Source organism: Alosa alosa, chromosome 22 (assembly GCF_017589495.1).
Source record: "Alosa alosa isolate M-15738 ecotype Scorff River chromosome 22, AALO_Geno_1.1, whole genome shotgun sequence".
NCBI classification, from domain to species: Eukaryota; Metazoa; Chordata; class Actinopteri; order Clupeiformes; family Clupeidae; genus Alosa; species Alosa alosa.
Genome location: NC_063210.1, coordinates 14,529,751 through 14,550,055, shown reverse-complemented (window position 1 = coordinate 14,550,055; position 20,305 = coordinate 14,529,751). Strand labels below are relative to the sequence as shown.

Here is a 20,305-nt window from a genome sequence, read left to right as displayed (position 1 = left end):
TGTGCTAGGTAATATTATTATTGCTGTAATATTTCTGCTCTGTGCCCACCCCCTTCAACCCCACCCCATTGAGGATCACAATGGAAATAAGCTTTTTTAGCTTTAGATAGATAGATAGATAGATAGATAGATAGATACTTTATTGATCCCCAGGGGAAATTCAAGATTTATTGTGTTATCATTGATATCTCTGTAAGAATGTGCATGATTATGTTGTCATCCAAAGTATCAACTAAAATCTGTCTACAGTATCTATCTCAAATAGTATGCCTAAATGACTGTGAATAAGTGTCTCATTACTCTAATAGACTGTATCTGAATTAAATTTTCTGTAGCAATGCGGTAGGAATAGTACTACACAGAGACTGTATATGCCTGTCAGAGACTGTATATGACCGTAGGACTGCTATAGTTGCTATATATCTCTGACAGGAGTAGTGGTAGCATATAGATAATGAGCTGGGCTAGCCTGCAGTAGGCAGAAAAAGTTGTGGGTTAGATTCCTGGCTGCCACTGTTAAGCAAGACACTTTACCCTGAGTTGCTCCGGGGAGACTGGCCCTTGTACTAGAGTGGACATTAGATAAAATAAATAAGTAACAAAGTCTTAAGTAAATCGTTACCTGTGACGGTGATACCCCCTGCATGGTGGTCCTTGTGTGGGGACGCCCCGGGCAGCCTCCTGCCCCAGAAGAGGTAGCACAGCATCCAGGCCATGCTCAGCACCATTAGCACCAGCAGGTACAGCAGGGGTTCTTGGTGTCGCAAGCCCTGCGGGTGGAAGGCATTCCCCACCACCAGGGCAGCGCCAAAGAGCACCAGGTTCAGGCCCAGCAGCCCAGACAGCAGTCTCTGTCCAGTGGGGGCCCAGATAAGGAGCGGGTCGGGGTGCGGTGCGTGTCCCAGATCGGAACCTGGCTGGGGGCCATCAGTGGGCTCCCAAGATGCGTCCAGCTCTGCGCTCCCCAAAGCTTTTTCTGAGTGTCCAGTCCCAGACTGCATGCTGTTTTTTGGCTTTGTGCTAACTGCTCTGTTTGTTTGGTTTTTTTACAGAGTGAAACTCTTTTCCGGCTTCAGTTGTGTGACTTTTCTTTTCCTCTCGCTCACTTTCCCTCTCTGCTTGCCCTTCTCTCCCTGCTCTGCCCCTGTCTGTCTCTCTCTGTCAAATCTCCTCTCTTTATGCCCCACTCTCCCTGCCTCTCTCTTACTGACCGATACTCACCAGCTCAATGTCTGTACCAGGGCTCCACACCACGCCACCAGCCCAGCTCTGTGTGTGTGTGTGTGTGTCTAGTGAAAGAATGAGGGTGTGTTTGACCAGGGATCACAAACAGCAGAGGTAAGAAGTCCATGACATGTTGCGTCAGTGGGTGTGACTTTGTATATCAAGGTCGAAACAGATATGCATTTCAGAATTTAAAAGTAAAAGCAGCTTATGTAAAGTGTATCTTATTTCATATACATGTGTTTAATGTTTCCCTAGTTCTGCAACACCATTGCTAAACCTCCTTTTTTACATGATATATATATATATATATTTTAATTATTTTGTGCATCAAATGCACGAGCAAACCAGTGGAAGTGAAAATGAATGTTTGTTCAATGCGTGGTTAAGAGAGGTCAGAGATTTGCACACATAAACCCATACTGACTGTTTGGTCATGGTCTGTGTCCTGTTTTTGATGCTGATAATAAAGCTCTTATTGTTTTACCTCTAACAACTTCTACTTCCTCCTCCTTAACACACACACACACACACACACCACTATGGTACCAGGTACCAATACTTCATCTCAATTGAATCATCAACTTCATATCAATTGAATCATCAGTCTCAGATTAAAGTAGGGGAAGGTAATTAGAAGGAAGTTTCAAATTAATGAAATCCCCTCTATGAGTGAATCAACTTTCTACCCAACCAAACAAACATGATGCAAAAAAGGCTTAAATCAACAGATGGGTGACTGTAAGACGTAATAACATAACATCTTCCATCATTTACTGCAGAGGGCCCTGAGAGCTCAAAGCAGTTTGCAGACACGTGTAAAGAGCCAACACACAAGCAAGTTACTAAGAAAACATTCATCAATTTTACAATTGCAGAACATTTTAAAAACCTGCTATAAATTGAGATTACCCAGTCCCGGTGTCATGGGGGGGCTTTGGGGGGCCGGGCCCGTCCCGGAAGTCATCTGTGCCCGCCCTGGACGAGCTTGGCTGCACCAACCAACCCCACTTCCCTAATCCCAAAGATTGATTTTGAACATTAATTAAATGTAGGCCTATATTATAGGTTTGTCAATATAGCAAGTAGCAAATAAAACTTGTAAAATCTGTATTATTCCGTAGCTTATCAGGAACATAAGGTAAGCAGCCATCACCTTAATGGAAAGGACGTTTTAGTGGCGCACTTTTTGCATTTGGTTCTGTTACTCAGAGACGGTTTGGATTAGACAAACCAATTTTTTATACAATACACTTACATATGTCTGTTAATAGTCTAAACCATTTAAAGATAATTACAGAATCTACATTTTTCACAATTTCCATTTGAATGTAAGGAGTCAGATGTTGCAACTGACCCCGGGCCCGGGGACAGTTGCAACATTGTTTGGGGATGGTTGCAACATGTTAAAAATACAATATATTACAATATATGTCAGTGCAGCAAAATGATTATTTTTGTATGTAAATACAAGTTATGTAAGTTATAATAATATTGCAGTGTTATTTATTCACCAGCTTTGATTAGATGACAATTATAGATTTGTCTAGATGAGTAGGCCTTATGTGCAGATGTCAAATATTGAAATTGATATAAAATACAGTAGGACTTTAGTGACATAGGAAGAATGGAACAATTTGGGAGGCAATATACTTTTATTTAGACTATTGTCATGTAAAACATGTTTTTAAAAATATATATTTTATATGATCATATTTATGCATTGTACAGGACTGTACGGGGACAGTAACTGTCCCCTTTCCTGTCAGCCATGATAAAACCTCATGTGCTAGCTAAACAAGGGGACCTTGACACATGCTAACCATAGTAGCTTAAAGTTAACATATCACTCATTTAAATCATATAAGTTTGAGCTGAATCACAAAAACAGTGACAGCAGTTTAACAGAAACAAAGCTCAAGAAAATAAATACTTTCATACCTAAAAAACAGTTTTTTTTCCAATAAATCCTGGAGCAGTTCAGGAATCTCCTTGCTTTTTCTCTGCTAAGGGGGGCATCCAACTGAGCATTTGCAGTGTGAGTGTCATCACTCTACCTTGTTTCTGATTGGAGAAAATTGACATGTTGCAACCATCCCCTGTTGCAAATGTCCCCGGTCTCCCCTATTCATCAGTATTCAGTCTCGGCAGATGTCAACTTTCAGCTACCCCCCTCCCCAGTGTTGTGCCTGAACACGTTCGTTTAACGAAAGTTCATGAACTCGTTCATATTTTGAGCGAACGTGAACGTTCATGTTCGCTCAAAATATGAACGAGTTCAGACGATGGCCTGGGAATAATTTCACTCTGCAGACCATTGTCCACATTGCGGACCGCGGCCCATAGTTTGACAAATTGTGACCTGCATGCTGCCATATTAAGGCCTTTTTACGGTGTGTTTTAGCCAGGTTTTCGCGTGGAAGGCGCTGTAGAAATCTGACACCCTATTCAACGAAGTTAAACTGAAAGAGCGTGCCGTTCACAGACACCAGAATGAACGAGTTCACAGTAACGTTCATCAGGCAGTAGTAGACTAATACAGTAGGGTACAGAACGTACTGTATTAGTCTACTACTGCCTGATGAACGTTACTGTTAGTCTACTACTGCCTGATGAACGTTACTGTGAACTCGTTCATTCTGGCGTTTATTCAGTGCATGCGTGTGCACGTTGGTAGCAAAGCTAAGCGTCAACCTATTGGAAGGCTATTTAATTATGAAACGACATTTAATAGAACGACGTGGATTTATGCAACTTCCATAAAAAACAGATCACAGACTAGATAAAACACTGTTTGGCATTAAGTATTAAAGTCAACCAAAAGCTATTAATTATGGGAGGTGGGAGGAGGGGGTGGGTTCATGTAGGTGGGCCCTATGACCCCAAAGTATGCCTTGACTGGGCCTCAGGTCAAAGAAGTTTGAGAAAGGCTGATGTAGACGACAAAGCAGCAAGGAGGCATCGTATGATCATTTAAACAAGTTTTATGACAAGGTCAGTGAGGATGGGAAAAATCGTACATTTCTGTGCAAACTTTGCCCGCACTTCAGTCACAGTCATTATTCATTTAATCATTAAATAAAATACAGTACACGTCTTGGTTCAATAGGTGACATGCAGTCATTTTAATATGTTTTAATAAACATTGAACCAGTCCGGCCCTCGGCTTGTAGCAAATTTGTTTTTTTGGCCCTCTAATGTATTTGACTTTGACATCCCTGCTTTATGTGAAAGTGGTTAGCAAATGAACGAGGATTTTGGTTTTATCTGCGGATTTATTTTTGCATTACTTTGAATATGACTTGCTCCAGTCTCAACAGCACGTCTACTTTTTCCACACTCATCTCAGTTCTAACAAACATCCCCTCTCGCTTTCTCTCTCTCCATCCCTGCGCACGGGGTTCTCTTAAAGGAGCTGCACCATTTTACAACAAGTGCATCTACATTTTCAGTTTAAGCTTAAACTATCGTGATCAATTTAAGTTCCCGTGCCCCAAAGGTGTAATGCCCGTCCGTGAATTTGTGTCTGCCGCCAGGTCTGAGATTAACACTAAAGAAACATATTGTTTATGTGTGATGATATTCAACTCCCTCTTTGACAAATCATATTACAATTAACTACTTTTATAATGATGAAATGTCCCAGATTAAACAGTGTAGGGGCCTACAGTTTCACAAATACAAAAATGAATAATTTCTAGGGTCATTACAGAATTGCTCCCTATGCAATGCTGTTATTCTTTGAGTGTGGGAGATTTACTGCAATTTAGTGACTGTTTACACCCCATATTAAAAGTAAGTTATCATTAAGAACGCTGTTGCGTTGTTTAGGTCTTTTGAAACAATCCACGGCGAGGAGGTTTGTTAAGGAGATGGATCATAGAGGAACCTATCCAGAGGTTTTTTGAAATTGAGGGGGAGTGGGCGTGTGTATCTCTTGAAAACCCTCCCTACTCATTTGACAGGCATATCTTGTGTCCGTGGCAACGAGTACAAGCTTCGGTGCACTATTCCCCGTGTTCGCTCTCTCTCCCTCAGAAGCGCAACATACTTATGTGAATACCCCGCTGTATGTCTTTAGGTGGTCCGAACATTTCCAGCGGCAGGCTTTTACCAACTTGGAATGCCAAATGTTCGCGTATAAGCCAGGCTAGGTGCCAAAGACACCATGAATGACAAATACCACCGGGCAGCCAGGGATGGCTACCTGGACTTGCTCCGGCAGGCCACTCGGAAGGAGCTCAATTTGCCGGATGAAGATGGTATGACGCCGACACTATGGGCCGCCTACCACGGGAACCTGGACGCCTTAAGGCTTATTGTAGGACGTGGGTAAGTTTTAATGTAAAAATGTTAACTACTATAGGCTACATGATATCTGTTGTTGTCGTGCGTGAATTACTTCTCCAGGTGTTCAACTATCCACGTCCACTCAGCGCAGTTTTTTCCCCTGTTCAGTATTTACATTTTTCAATTATAACTAGCCTTTTCTATCATTGTAGACATCCATTAACGTATCACAATGCACCATGTTTCTGAATTCCCTCACATTTTGGCTACTAAACAAAATAGTGTATTGAATAGTAAGGTATTGTACAGTTTGGCCAAAAGTATTTAGTTAGGTACAGCATTTAGATTGAATGTAGATGTAGGTTTACAAACAAACAGTGTCATCAGATAACCATCAATACCATTACATGACTTCAGTTCCTGGAAGCACATGTGTAACAGTGTAGCCTGACAGTTCGAGTGTGACCTCATCCCTGTGTTGTCTTCTGTATTGGTCACTGAAGCATGTTGCGATACATGGTGACTAATCGGCCATTTCTATAGGTCATGTGTCCGTCCATGCATCCCAGACCGTGACGGCAAAATTTGTCTTCGCACTGGTGTGGTCACTTTTGAGCATTCATACATGTAAACAGGCGAACACGTATTCTCACTCATACAAACCTATTTTCAGTGTATTTCTGTCTTCCACATTTCTCTCTCTCTCTCTCTCAGAAACACACACACACACACACTATGTCTTATCTTCTCCTGCATCTCTATGAGTAATTTGATGGATGCTATGTGGTTGGGTTTTAATAGTCCATTGCTAATTAAACCAAAAGGTCAGCAGCCTGCCTAACTCTCCCTTCATCTCCAAAGCCTCAAACCTCAGGCTTGGTGGTAGCTAGCTGTGTGCCTTTGTCTGTATTGAGTGGATGGATGGATAGATGGTACATACTTGGATTTATATTTTCCAAATGGTTCAATTCCATAAATCATTTAGCTCTGTATACAGTATGCAGCATAGCATAGTTGTGCATAATGAGTGTGTGTGTGTGTATGAGAATGAGTGCGTGCTTGCTGTTGTGTGTAGCAGTGTATTTTGAGTGTATTTTGGGGCCTTAAGCCACAGAAAGATGTGCCGTTCTGTCAACTGCTTTCAAACACTACCAAGACATTTGGCAACCTCTAGCAGGTCATTCCAAAGAACAATGACTATGCTCCCTGTTTCAACAGAGGAATTCATCAGTTGCTTTTGGGAGGAATTGGCTCCCTCTCTGACAGGGTAGGCTACAGCAATCTTTTCTCCCCAGCACATTCAATAGGATACAGGAGAAATGCTTTTAAAGGGGGACTTAGATCTAAGATCATCACAATGCAAGATAACTTTCGCTCTCTGAAAGCTTTACAAAGTACTTTGTGGCCTTTGTGGTGTGTGTGTGTGTGTGTGTGTGTGTGTGTGTGTGTGTGTGTGTGTGTGTGTGTGTGTGTGTGTGTGTGATTGCTGATCAGCAAGATAGATTTATATTAGTATGCACAGCTACAGTACGTACTCATCTGTCATCGGGCTATCAGTGTGCAGGATGTAATATGTCTCTATTTGCACATAAATGTGATATGCTTATGTTTGTGTACAATGTCCCAGTCGAGATCTGTCAGCAGTGTATCACTGTCAGTGTGTGTGTGTGTGTGTGACTAGTAGATGTTGTGTGTAGTAGTTGATGTGTGTGTGTATGTGTGTGTGTGTGGGGGGGGTACTGTATCTGTGACTTACCTCTCATATCAAATACACATATCGTTCCTGAGTGTGGATGAGGTGAAATATGAGGTGCTTCATACGTATCATGTTAAATGTTCACTTCTTGCATCTCCCTCCCAAAGCAAAATGAGATGGTGTCGCTACATGTGTACAAAGGGAGTATGCTTAAAGGTGTTAAGTGGAGGTTTTGTTATGTAAACATTCAAAATGACCTGGGGTACGGCTACACGAAACCGCCCGGTGAATTTTCTCTTACCGCTTTCTCACCTTTAACGACACCGGTTAACGGTACCGATCCACTTGCACGACACGTCATAGGCTACGCATGGGGTCGCGCTGCCTCCCCTGTTCAGTCGTGTGTGGCCGTTTTGTTTAAAATGTCAGTTACCAGCTCATACTCAGTTCGTTTAACGTATCTTAAGTGTTTTTCCACAAATGGACCACAATTTTAGGCATGTACTTAACAGTACACATTAATAGCCTAAACAAACTATGCAAGCCATTTCGAAATCCTGTTTTATTTAAACTAGGCTACTCAATGCAATCTCAAATCTTCACCAGAAACACCAACAGTCAATATATTCATCCAAATCCTAGTTTCGTTTGTTTTATGGCCTACTGGGTGGTCGTGGAAGAGATCGTTAAAACATTATTTGTCTTGTAAGTGGAACCAAAGTTTCACAGGCACTGTTGTGGTAGTACAAAGGACCTACAACCTCGTGCTTTCCATAGACAGTAAAAGATATGGACAGAGTCCTCACGTAGACGTCAATCGAGGCGGGTGAAGCAAATTTCAACCGTTTCCTGTTGGTCGACGAGGCTTTCTGCGCAGGCTCAGGGGACGTAAATATAACGTAGGCACGTAGTCTGACTCGTGTAACTCTTGTGATAGCTGCACCGAGAGATTGGTAGCCACTTACTTTGTTACCACCATGTCACCAATGTCCTAGTTGTTCGTAGATAAATGTGATTTAATATAAACAGCACTCGCCACATTCATAGCCCAGGCTACTGTCAATCCATCAAAACTTCGCTGAAATGTTGTACTCCGATGCTTTAGTTCTTATACAGAGAATACGGTTATTTTGCTCCTGTGCGACGCTTTCACCCGCTCTGGCTGTATGCTCATTACGTCACTTTAGCATGGATTTATGACGCCAATTACACAATGTTGTATTACTCCGAAAATAGAAAAAGTTCATATAAAGGCTTAAAACGCTTCAACTGTAACGTTATTTGATGTCAAAGTGGCGCCAACATTGAATGGGCTTCAATGGGATGGCTAGGTGAACTGGTCTACTATTTAGCCTCAGATCAGCCATAGTGTCTACGCTCTCCGAACGTTCGCCTGCCCCCTTGGTGCTTTCATTGGGTAGCCGCCTCGCGTTCAACGGATTCATTTGCATAAAGCTGGGCATCGGCCAGCTTTTTGACACGCTACATTATTTCAAATGCAGCGCTGCCTTCCCGGAATGCTTTGCTAAAGTCGCTTGACGTCACCCATAGGACTAGAGTGGAATGCGACACGACAAAATAAAGTACAAGTGGATCTGTACCGTAAGAAAAAACTTGTGTGCACACACAGAGGTGTAACCGGCTAAATATACTGTAGTGCATATGCCAGACCAGTCGATGGCGCCGGCTGTGCATAAGCTTCACGTTTAATTCGCGTGAATCGCAGAGAAGAAAACATTGTTGAAACAGTTTGTTAAAGGAGAATTCCAGTGTGATATTGACCTAAAGTGTGTTGAAACATGAGACCGAGAGTGAACGTATGTCTCATAGCCCATCTGCACTCCAAAATCTGGCGCTAGTTAGCCGATGCTACCAAAAGCTTTTTCAATGGTGGTGCTTCGGCATCGGGCTAGCCATGCAAATAAATCCCTGTTTTACACCATTTACGAGGCTCAATGTATCTCCACACTTCATTGGTAGACTTCCGAGGGCCCTGACATTTAAAACGAGACATTGAGAACTTTGAAAAAGCACTGGTAGTTTACTTACAAGACGATTTATGCGTTTGCAGCCATCTTGAATTTAGTCACATAAGTCGAGCGACAAGTAAGAATGAACAGGTATGATAAGGGATCAGATTCCAAAAATAATTCAGTGGAAATGCATGGATTCCAGTTTCTGCTAAGCACTTCGGACCTGTAACCGGAGGGTTGCCGGTTCGAACCCCGACCAGTAGGCACGGCTGAAGTGCCCTTGAGCAAGGCACACCCCTCACTGCTCCCCGAGCGCCGCTGTTGATGCAGGCAGCTCACTGCGCTGGGATTAGTGTGTGCTTCACTTCACTGTGTGTACACTGTGTGCTGTGTGTGTTTCACTAATTCACGGATTGGGATAAATCCAGAGACCAAATTTCCCTCACGGGATCAAAAGAGTAAAAAAAAAAAAAAAAACAACGCCTATGCTCTGTGTTGTCCAGATATTTACTGATGTTAGCATTCAACCCAGCTATCACCAGGCTGGTTCTCTTGTAAGACTATGATATGCCACGCGTTTGAAAGGATAGCTCCTGTCTAAGATAGGGCTGGGACGGATGTTTTCTTACCGCGGTCAGTAAGCAAGAAATAACCGCCCCCCCAAAAAAAATAGATTATGGATTATGAATTTTGTGCCACCATCAGCCATCACAGCCAATTAAACTTTAGGCAGCTGCAGCATCTTCAAAGACCACTGGACCAAATGCTTCAGACATGAAGAGATAAACAGTTTATCAACAAGGCTATCATGATTTAAGAACTGTTATGCTAATGTTACAACGGTAGGCTACCGCACATTTTAATGGCTGCGTCGGTGGTAGGTCCGAGGCTAGTCTAGACCTACATGTCGCTGTTAAGTTGAATTCTTAACAAACAAGAATATATTTTGTAATTCTTTCATGAACTAAACATGTTTGACTCCTTTCTGGCCAAATTTCACAGCTTTCACGTTTAACAGCTTTATGTAAATCGAGTTTGAACGGAGAGAATAGAAACGTGTTTTGTTCTCCCCTACTCTCGCATAGTAAACAAACGGAATGCTGGAACATCTCACTCCCCAACACCAACGCGAGCGAAAGGTCGGGTGTGCTCCATCTTTTGATGATACTGAAACGTTTGAAGGTTCCAGGACTCCAAGCGTTGTTCAATGCAAGCTTTATTATTAGTACGAGGGCCGAGAATCAGACCCTAAACACAATACACAAGGGGCACGTCAAGCACACACACACACTACACATACAGGGGGTGGACGCAGCCCCCCACACAAAAAGGATCACACACGAGGGAGAACTAAAAGGGAAACATGTTACAATAAAGACGCTAACATTACACTCAAAACTAAGGAGAAATACAGACATAAACCCCCAAATGTTCGCTCTTGTATCCCAGGATGCCCTGCGCGGGAGAACGCTATGCAATGTCTTGTGCGCCGACGTTACAGCGGATTCCTAAAGAAACGGAAGCACCCACACCATAAGTGTATCTAAATTAGTTATGTATCAAAAATTACATTTTACCATGACTTGAAGAGCTGTAAACAGTGTTGTAAGGCTGCGTGTACAAATCCGCTTGGAGCTCCAGTGGAATTTTTATTTGCGACGAGAATTCTCGGTCTAACCATTGATGTGCCTTGAGAAAGGTTGGAAATAGGCACCCACCAGTCCAGCACTAAACTCCAAGCGTGGTAAACAAAATTGGATCTAAAATCTACACACCTATGGCTACTGAAAAATGTAAGGTTCATTTATCAAATGTTATTTTGAAGTATTAAAAAACACCATTGTTGGGCTGGTAATTGGTGGTTTTACGATAGCATAGCCTTTGGGGAAGCTTTGGTAAATCATTCTGTTAAGCCATTAATTATGCTGAAAATATGTTTACACTTCTGTGATACTGTGAAGAGGGTCCCTTCAGACAAACCAAATCAGTTCTTAAACCTAATTTGTCTTTTAAATACAATCCAAGTCAGTTAAAAGAGTGCTATGTAGCTATGTTCAAGACAACTGGAAGTCTAGAGAATTCCATATAGCTTCTTTAACATCCTGAGACTGGGAAGCAGAGCCCGTAGGGATGTCAGGGCGAGCCGCTGACGGCTTCATAAACCATCTTGTCTGCAGCCGTTGGGCTTTCTGCTTGAGTAGGCCCAGACTGTAAATGCATTGGCAGGGAAAGGTCACTGGTGATGAGTTGGGACTATTGCACTTGACTCCCCCCAGCTGCATGTCTCTCTGGCATTGACATTGGCTCTGTCAGCTCAACTGTGAAACAGGTTTTCATGGACTTCAGGGTCAAAAAGAGGTCACCATTCAGAAAGGAGGAGGGTCCGATCTAGAGGGTGCTTCTGCAAAGCTCAGTAATCTTTTTGTCCTACTCAGATCCTATGCAAAGGAGAAGGATGGGATTTCTCTGTTGTTTTCTCACTGTAGATTTGATCCTTGATCCTTTAATCCTTGAACAACACAGTAAGACTTGGGCAATCGTGCTTAAAATGGCATTATTCTTATTGGGTAGCTGTTAACTGTTAAGATGTATCCCATCTACTGTATCTCCAGGAAGTACATTTGAGTTAGCAAAACTGCGTCTCAAATACGGAGATGATGATAACAGGGCTACACAATTTAAGAAGTTTCTGTTCCTTGTAACTGGAAGGGTGAGGTTATAGGAACACCAAGGCCAAGGGTGCACTCGTATGGATGCTATTTTATACAGTCTATGGTACTATGTAGGATGCCGCTTTGGATATGCCTTAATATATCTGTCTGCTAAATGAATAAAACTGCTATAGATAAATAAACTCAACTAGACCATAATCATTATAGCATAAAATAGATTACCCTATACCAAACTATTGTGGTGTATCCTAGAACAAAGGCCGTATTCCTTTTACCCTGTTTGGAAAACAACGACATGCTTCCATGACAAGACATAAAATCAAGGAACACAAATGTCTTGACCTCTATGACTGAGGTTAAGACCCACACACACACGCAAACAGACACATGTTTCTGGACAAAACTCTCTGTCTGAGGCTGAATAATACATCGGTGGTGCTGTAATGTTTTACCTGCCAAAACATCAATAATAAATCACCTTTTCACTACCATTCAGTGGTAGGAGGTGAATCAGCAGACTGTACCCAGTCAAACTGGAAGTAGCTATAGGCCCACTGAGAAAAACTGACTTTTATTAAGGAATTTCTTGTCGGTATACGTAGATGACTTGAGTGGACTTGTATGTGAAGGATGTATTCCTGTCTGGCTGATCACTGTTCAACATCATACTAGAAGGCTACACTGCATGTGAGAGGTCAACAACTTCAAGATGACATCACTTTCTGTCTGTGTGTGCGCGCATGCACATGTGTGGCATTGGTCCACTTTGTTACATTGCACGCATGGGTTCTGTGCTCTGACTGCTGTATATACTGTATGCTTGTGCTGCTTCTGTGTGTGTGTATGCGTGTGTATGTGTATGTGCTTAGGTTATTAGCAGGTGTGCTTGAGTTGCGTTATGTGTGTGTGTGTGTGTGTGTGTGTGTGTGTGTGTGTGTGTGTGCTAAATGGGCCACTGTGCTGACTGTAACGTGAGCCTCTGGCTGCAATACAGCTCAGGCACTGAGACTGTGTTGGGTTACACGCCACAGATCAACACCTTGGAGGGAGACCCAGGCCTGACCGGCCCAGGGGTCGACCTCTGGTGACAGAACCGCAGCATGGAGTCGTCCACATGAACACTGAAACTCACAGCACCAGGCTAACACAGGCACGTACACTCAGAGACATGTTTGCAGAAGCCGGGGAGTCCATGGTGTTATAAACACCAGCATCGTGGGTTGGAGACAAAAATGTATATGCATTGAATTTACTGAAAGTTGAGTACATTTAAAAAGCATCATGGAAAGCAAACCTGCAAAGTTCAGAGCACAAAGCTGTGAATTTTTTTTTAACTTCAGATTTCACATAATATAGAATAACATAAAAATTTATGTTTTATTACATTTCATTCAGTGAGCTATTGTTGTTGTGTCTTTGTCCACTGGGTGGCAGCAGCGTGAAGCTAATCTTTTCATATGCATTGATTGACACCTTGCTGTTGCACAAATTCCTTCAACTTGGTACACAGTGATCTACATTACTACAGCTAATTATTGACTTCTCTAAAGCACTCCATATGGTCCAACAGCGTTTCACCCCTGTACTCAAACTCTCTCTCACTCTCTCTTCCTCTCTTTACCCCCACCCCCCCCCACCTTCTCCATCTGCGATCCAAAATCTACCTCGTTCCTCAGTGGCGACCCCGACCGCTGCGACATCTGGGGCAACACTCCCCTCCATCTCGCCGCTGCCAACGGCCACCTCAACTGCCTGTCCTTCCTGGTCTCGTTCGGCGCCAATGTGTGGTGCCTGGACAACGACTGCCACACGCCCCTGGACATGGCCGCTGCCAAGAGCCACATGGACTGCGTGCGCTACCTGGACTCCATCGCCGCCAAGCAGGCCACGCTCAACCCCAAGCTGGTGGGCAAGCTGAAGGAGCGGGCGTTCAAGATGGCCGAGCGGAGGGTCAAGGAGTGCCTGAAACTGCAGCAGAAGCACCACCAGCGGATGGAGCGCCACTTCCAGAGGGAGTCGACGGCGGCGGCGATGGATAACTCGGACACAATGAGCTTTTCCAGTTACACCAGCGGGAGCACGCTCAGTCGCAAGCTGCCTCAGTTCAACACGGTCAACTCCACCATGACATACTCACAGGTCTGCTCTGACAAACCAAAACACTAACAGATTTGATATTAGGGCTGCAACTAACAAGTATTTTCATAAGCGATTAATCTGCCGATTATTTTCTCGATTAGTTCTTTGATCAATAAAATGCTAGCAAATGGTGAAAAAATGTCGGATCAATATTTTCCAGAGCCCAAGTCTTCAAATGCCTTGTTTTGTCCACACACCAAAGATATTTAGTTCAGTTCATATTTTGATTAATCGATTAATCGTTGCAGACTTTTATGACACGCTTCAACATAATGAATTTGTTTAATCTACAGCCCCTGTTCAACTAGGTCAACTCAGAGGTCTATGACTCACCAGAACACAAATAGATTTGATTAATTTGAACTTACAGTTTTTCTCGATCGTTTTGATACCTGTGTCAACTCTGACATCACATTCTCAAAACAGTTAACACCCGTGTCTGAACAAAAGCACTCTGGACAAAATGACACATTTTGCTTGCAAAAGGCTGTTACTCTCTCAAAACACTTAAAACATGCAGCAAAAGCAAATCTTGCCTTCAAACACTACAACTTGTTGCCAATTTAAAAACAAAATTTAATCAATCATTACACACTTGACAACAAAATGCAAAATCTAGTTCTCAAAATGAGCATTTTTGCTATGTCTGAAAAAAACAGTGAAAAAACAAAATTTACTGAATACTGTAAAAAAATAATTTATTAATTCCTCCCAAGATGTAACTGTCAATGACATGTAAGACATACAGCAAACACCTAGCAAGATACTGTACATTTTTATTGAACTACAACTTTCATCGAAATAAACCTACAGTAAACACCTTTTGTACTGTTTTCTCCACCAAATAGGCAATACAGTACTAAATGTGCATTATATCCATACATTCAAATAGCAACACAAAACAGACATCTCTTATGTATAATCAATGATTGCTGACTGAAGAATTGTGCAAAGGAGTTTCACACAGGTGTATCAGAGATTTAGACTTATGCAAGGAATCTATACCATCTGTGAAAAGATGTTTTCCTTTTGTTTAGCATGGGGAAACCAATAGAGTTTGGGCACACACTCACTGTCCTCACACTATACTGACTTTGCACTCATTCACTCCTCAGCACTCATGCCCCCCCCCCCCACACACACACACCTACAAGACTTTTAGCACTTTTACATCCCTCACCCTATGCTATAGACCTTTTATTATTTTATTATTTCATCACACGTCAAAACACACACACACACACACACACACACACACACATATCATCTACCCATGTAGTGGTCGTGGGTTGGCCTTTTTCTCCCAGCTCCCACCCCTTTTGCACATCTCCATAGAACTTTTATTTTATTATCATTTTTGATTTCTCCTCCATCTACCCATGTCCTTGATTGCATAGTTTTGCTGCCTTTCTTGCACTGCACTCACTAACATCTCCCCTGTCATCCCCCAACACACACACACACGTCTTCGATCGCATACATCCTGGCTTGTTGGGTTAGCCCATTGTTCTTTGAGAGCGGTACGTTATTTCATCGGAAGCTTTATCCAACACGTGGATCTGTCTTACCAGCCTCACGGGTTTTCTTGTTTGTTTCAGTTGGGTCCATTCGGTGGGGGGAGTTTTTTCCTTGCCCCTGTTGCCTTGGTGCTCCTTGTTGCAACACACCTTTATCCCCCCCAATTCCTATCCTCCCTCACCTTTCTTATGCAGCCCTTGCCACCTAATCTACTAAACCCCTCTTCTACTGCACTTTTACCCCCCACTTTGCACAAATAGGCTGACACCAGACATAATTTCACTGCATTTCTTACTTCCAGTAACTATATGCATGTGACAATAAACTTCCTTGTATCCTTGACTACCGGACCGCAAAGGTTTACGCCAGATAATCTGTCTTCAAAGCTGCACAAGCACATAAAGTAGCCAAAGTCAAAGAAGGCATCATGCTGGTTTTCTAATAATTTTTTTCCAAATACAACTATTATTATAATCAGCTTTATCTGAGAGTGCTTATGCTTTTCTGTGATGTTGGCACGCAACTAACAGCCTTTGTTCTGACAGGCCACACTCCATTCCACTGGCAAAGGCAAGACCAAGATCCAGAGGAAGCTGGAGAAGAAAAAGCAGGGCGATGGCACGTTCAAGATCTACGAGGACGGCCGCAAGAGCGTGCGCTCGCTGTCCGGCCTGCAGATGGGCAGCGACGTTATGTTTGTCAAGCAGGGCACGTACGTGCCGGCCCGTGACCAACGTGCTGCGTCGCGCCTCAACATCCGCCACATGTTCGCTGGCGATGCCGATGATGACGAGGACAGAGCGGACACGGTGTCGCGGGCGCTGAGTGACCCGGGGCTCCACGAGGCCGCCTTGTCGGAGGTGAGCGCCGACTCGGGACGGGACTCGCTGTTCACCCGTCCGGGGCTGGGCACCATGGTGTTCCGGCGGAACTATGCCACAAGGACAGGCAGCGCCCTCCTCTTCCCGGGCGAGGGCAGCGTAGTGGGCAGCGAGCCCGCCGGACGAGCCCCCAACGTGCGGCTCCGCGGGCCGCTGCCCTCCAGGAGGTCGCCCAGCCTGGACGAGGACAGCACCGTGGGCAGTGCGCTGTCGCTGGGGGGGGGGGGTGGGAGGAGGCGGAGCTACTTGGGCTCGATGAGGTGGATGTGGAGGGAGCGGCACTGGACCCAGTGACCGGGCCTTTGGAGGTGTTCTTGGTGGCTCAGGGCCTGGGGGAGTTCATGGCCATATTCAGGTTGGACATTTATTTGATCTGGGGGCAGAAAATCGCTACAGCTTTATAATGTTAAAACAATAGTTATGGTCATGGTATTCTTCAGATGCTTTTTTTTCAAAGCGACTTACAGGATATGAACATTGCATTAGCAAAACATAATAGTTGGAAATAAAGTTAAAGATACTGTCAAGATAAAAATAGTAGTAGTAGTAGTAGTAGTAGTAGTCTGATTTGTGGTAATATTTGGTCAAATGTGTATAAAGCTGTATTGTTAATGTATATTATACAGTATATTGAATTTTCTACAGTGTTTGCCAAAATTGTGTCTGGTAGAATAGATTTGAATCTTGTTTTGAATGGAGTGCATTATCACAATGTGGTCTACGGCCTTATACATATACAATTGAATTGAACTGTAACAGTCTCTGAATTACTCACAAGTACCAACCATTCCTTTTACGTAAGGGATAACGCCGGTCATTATTGGGAAAATAAGTCCCGACAGGGTGAACCGGACCCCGACGCGCAGCGGAGGGGTCTTGTTCCGCCCCAAAACAATAAACTCCTCACAATATGACTCTTTAGCCTACATAGCCTAGGCTATAACCTATTTGTTACCGTTTCATCGTGGCTTTTGCTGAGAAACAAATAGTTCGCAACAGCACACGCTGAACTTGAATCAAACATTCTTTAGAACACAGATGATCAACCGTACGATTTCGCTTTTGAATGAAGTTCCAATAAAATAGAAGCACAAAACCCATTTTCCTTGACAGCGGTCTGTTATACTTAGCATCGGTCTGTTATTGAGAATTAGCAGACCACCGAACGTTGGGAAGGCCCATTCAAGTGAATGGAGCATTCTTCAGCATTATGAAGAGCCGTGTAATAATCAAGAATAACACAAACCAAATCAAATGATTGGCCTCTAATTGGAGGGTAAGTTGTAACGGCTGTGGCCTGTGTTGAGCAGGAGGGAGCGGATTGACCTGGAGGCCCTGCTGCTGTGTTCGGAGAAGGACCTGAGCAGCATCCACATCCCCCTCGGGCCCCGCAAGAAGATCTTAGAGGCCTGCAGGAGACGCTTGGACGTCCTGGACGAGCCAGAGGCCATGGGGGACACCCAGCTGTGAGTGAGGACGATGGGGTGGGAGGTGTGTGTGTGTGTGTGTGTGTGTGTTGTGCATGTTTTTATGAACGTAAATGCACAGCACACTCTTCCTAATGGCACATTTACATTGACAAATAGAGACACCTAGTGGTGGAACACAAAACAATTACTTTACAGTAAATTGGTGATATATTATAAACAACTTGTGGAAAATATTTCTTCAATATATGTATGTTCCCTTGATGCATTAATGGGTGCATCTTTTCTCTTATTTTTCAGATGAGATCCAGATGTATATGTGGAATATTATTACAGAACTGCCTCTGAGAACTTCCATAGGCACAAAAAAGGAAGTGTGTGTGTGTCTGTGTGTGGTGTGTGTGTCTGTGTCTCTGTATGTGCATGTGAGCGAATGTATCTCATGTGTGTGTATTTGCATATTTTGGTTGAGTCAGTCAACAGATTCAAAGACCAGATCTGCTGGCACTCATCACTCATCCCCTGGACCACAGTCTCTCTCTCTGTCTCTCTCTCACCACACACACACACACACACACACACACATACATACTGACAAAACACACACACCAGGGAGGGGGATTAAAAGTGGCTCCCAGTGAGAACCAGAATAGTCCCCTAATGAGAGGCCGTGGCTGGGTGAACAGATGGGGGAGCTGGGGGTGGGGTGAGGCGGCTGGACAGGCAGGTCCACAGGGAACAGGACCCCTGGCACCCACCCAGGAGCCCAGCCAGCCAGAGGACCTTAAACTGGGGATGCCCTCTGCCGTAACATCCACACACACGCACCACACATTTACAGATACAGGTGCACATAATGTATCTTTACCACTGTGAGTCTGGTGCACATAATGTATCGTTGCCACTGTGACACACACACATAGGATGTGTGGAACATACAAATACAATTCCAGTACACACTCACACAAAGTTGCACATGGGGTCTTTTATAGTTACCTCATACCACACATGGGAACGAGTAAAGGACGGTTATGTGACTGTGTTATGGAGGCACAGGAGAGGGGCGAGCAAAGGTCCATTTAGATACATTACCTGCACACATCTCTGTAGTAGAGGTCTTAGGTCATTGTCTGTTTGGTGTGTGCAAGTGTGGGTGTGTGTGTGTGTGTGTGTGTGTGTGTGTGTGTGTGAGTGTCTGTGTCTGTGTGTGTGTGTGCATGTTTATGTGCTGCCTCTGAAAGAGGATCCAGCTGGTGATACACTATCTTAGAGAAGGAACATATGGCAAGCTCATTTAAAAAGCCACCCCTTGAAGTGTGAAGATGTGTGTGTGTGTGTGTGTGTGTATGATGAGTGTGTGTCTATTCTCTATGTATGTGTGTGCGTGCTATGCATGTGTATCTGTTTACAATTTGGTGTCTATGAGTGTCTATATGTATGTGTGTGTGATTGTGTGTGTGTGTGTGTGTGTGTGTGTTTGAAATGTTTACATGACTGAATGTCTTTTTCCATGTATGTAGTTATGTATGCCTGTCAGAATGTAAGTGTATATGTTTGTGTCATGCTTCTTGTGTCTGGGTGATGTACGCAGGAGACGTGGTGTCTATTAGATGTTGGCCAGCCTTCATCTTTGTCTCCTCCTCATCCTCACCACCCCCCCCCCACCCCCTGCATGCTTGCCAGTCATTTGTTTATGATATTTTGTACAGTATGTACCTCAGTAAGTGGAAATGTTGTTCCTTAAATCATTATGTCATGTTGTATGTCTTCCAACAGTATGCATTGCATATGTTAAGTGTTTGTCAGAGGAAGACTCGCAATGCCAATCATTTGTTAATATGTTTGTGTTACAATGTAAAGAGTAACATTTATGTGAGTGTATGTGTTTGTACTGTGTGTGTGTGTCGAATTTGGTCATTTTACACCCCTTTTCCCCAATTTTGGAACTCACTTTGGTTCATGATGCAAGAAACTTGTATTATATGATGGACTCACTGCTTGAATTCAGTCACAAGAATAAAAAATGAAAGGATGTTTTTCTATGGAATGCTCCGTCTGTGTTGGTATTTTGTTTTCATGTGTTTTTGTTTTTCTGTTAGTGTTGACATGGTGATAGTGGAACTCCTTGGAGTGTAAACTTCCTGTCTGTGAATCACATGACTATGTGAGATCAGGGTGACGGACAACCAACATAAGATGCTGGCAATGAAGGAGATACTGTAGGAGGTGTGTGTGTGTGTGTGTGTGTTTGTGTGTGTGTTGGGGCTAAAAGAGGATGAAAGCATACAGTTTGTGTTGATGCCATCAAGTCTTCCGTTATGCATCTGCATGAGGGATGAGTTAGTGTATGTGTGTGTGTGCTTACACATTTGATGGGGCAAGAAAGGCTGGATGCATTTGTATGTATCTGAGATGGTTCTTGACAGCTAACTCCCAGTCCCCCTATAATTAATTACAGTTACTCACTGTGTGTGTGTGTGTGTGT

The 20,305-nt window shown here is 43.5% G+C and overlaps 2 protein-coding genes across 2 annotated transcripts in view; one reads left to right on the top strand and one right to left on the bottom strand.

Moving 5' to 3' along the window:
- LOC125287829 (proton channel OTOP2-like) overlaps positions 1-1,251 on the bottom strand; it is a 7,029-nt gene extending 5,778 nt beyond the window's left edge. Inside the window, exon 1 of the mRNA XM_048233870.1 lies at positions 623-1,251. Coding sequence (XP_048089827.1) covers positions 623-1,001 — 379 coding nt within the window. The 5' untranslated portion in view covers positions 1,002-1,251. The remainder of the gene's footprint in view (positions 1-622) is intronic.
- Positions 1,252-5,227: 3,976 nt separating this feature from the next.
- On the top strand, positions 5,228-17,863 carry ush1gb (Usher syndrome 1Gb (autosomal recessive)). Its single transcript, XM_048232908.1, is given in 5 exon segments — positions 5,228-5,556; positions 13,532-13,994; positions 16,058-16,613; positions 16,616-16,748; positions 17,704-17,863. Coding segments are annotated over 5 exon segments (1,476 nt in total). The 5' UTR covers positions 5,228-5,392.
- Positions 17,864-20,305: the final 2,442 nt, after the last annotated feature.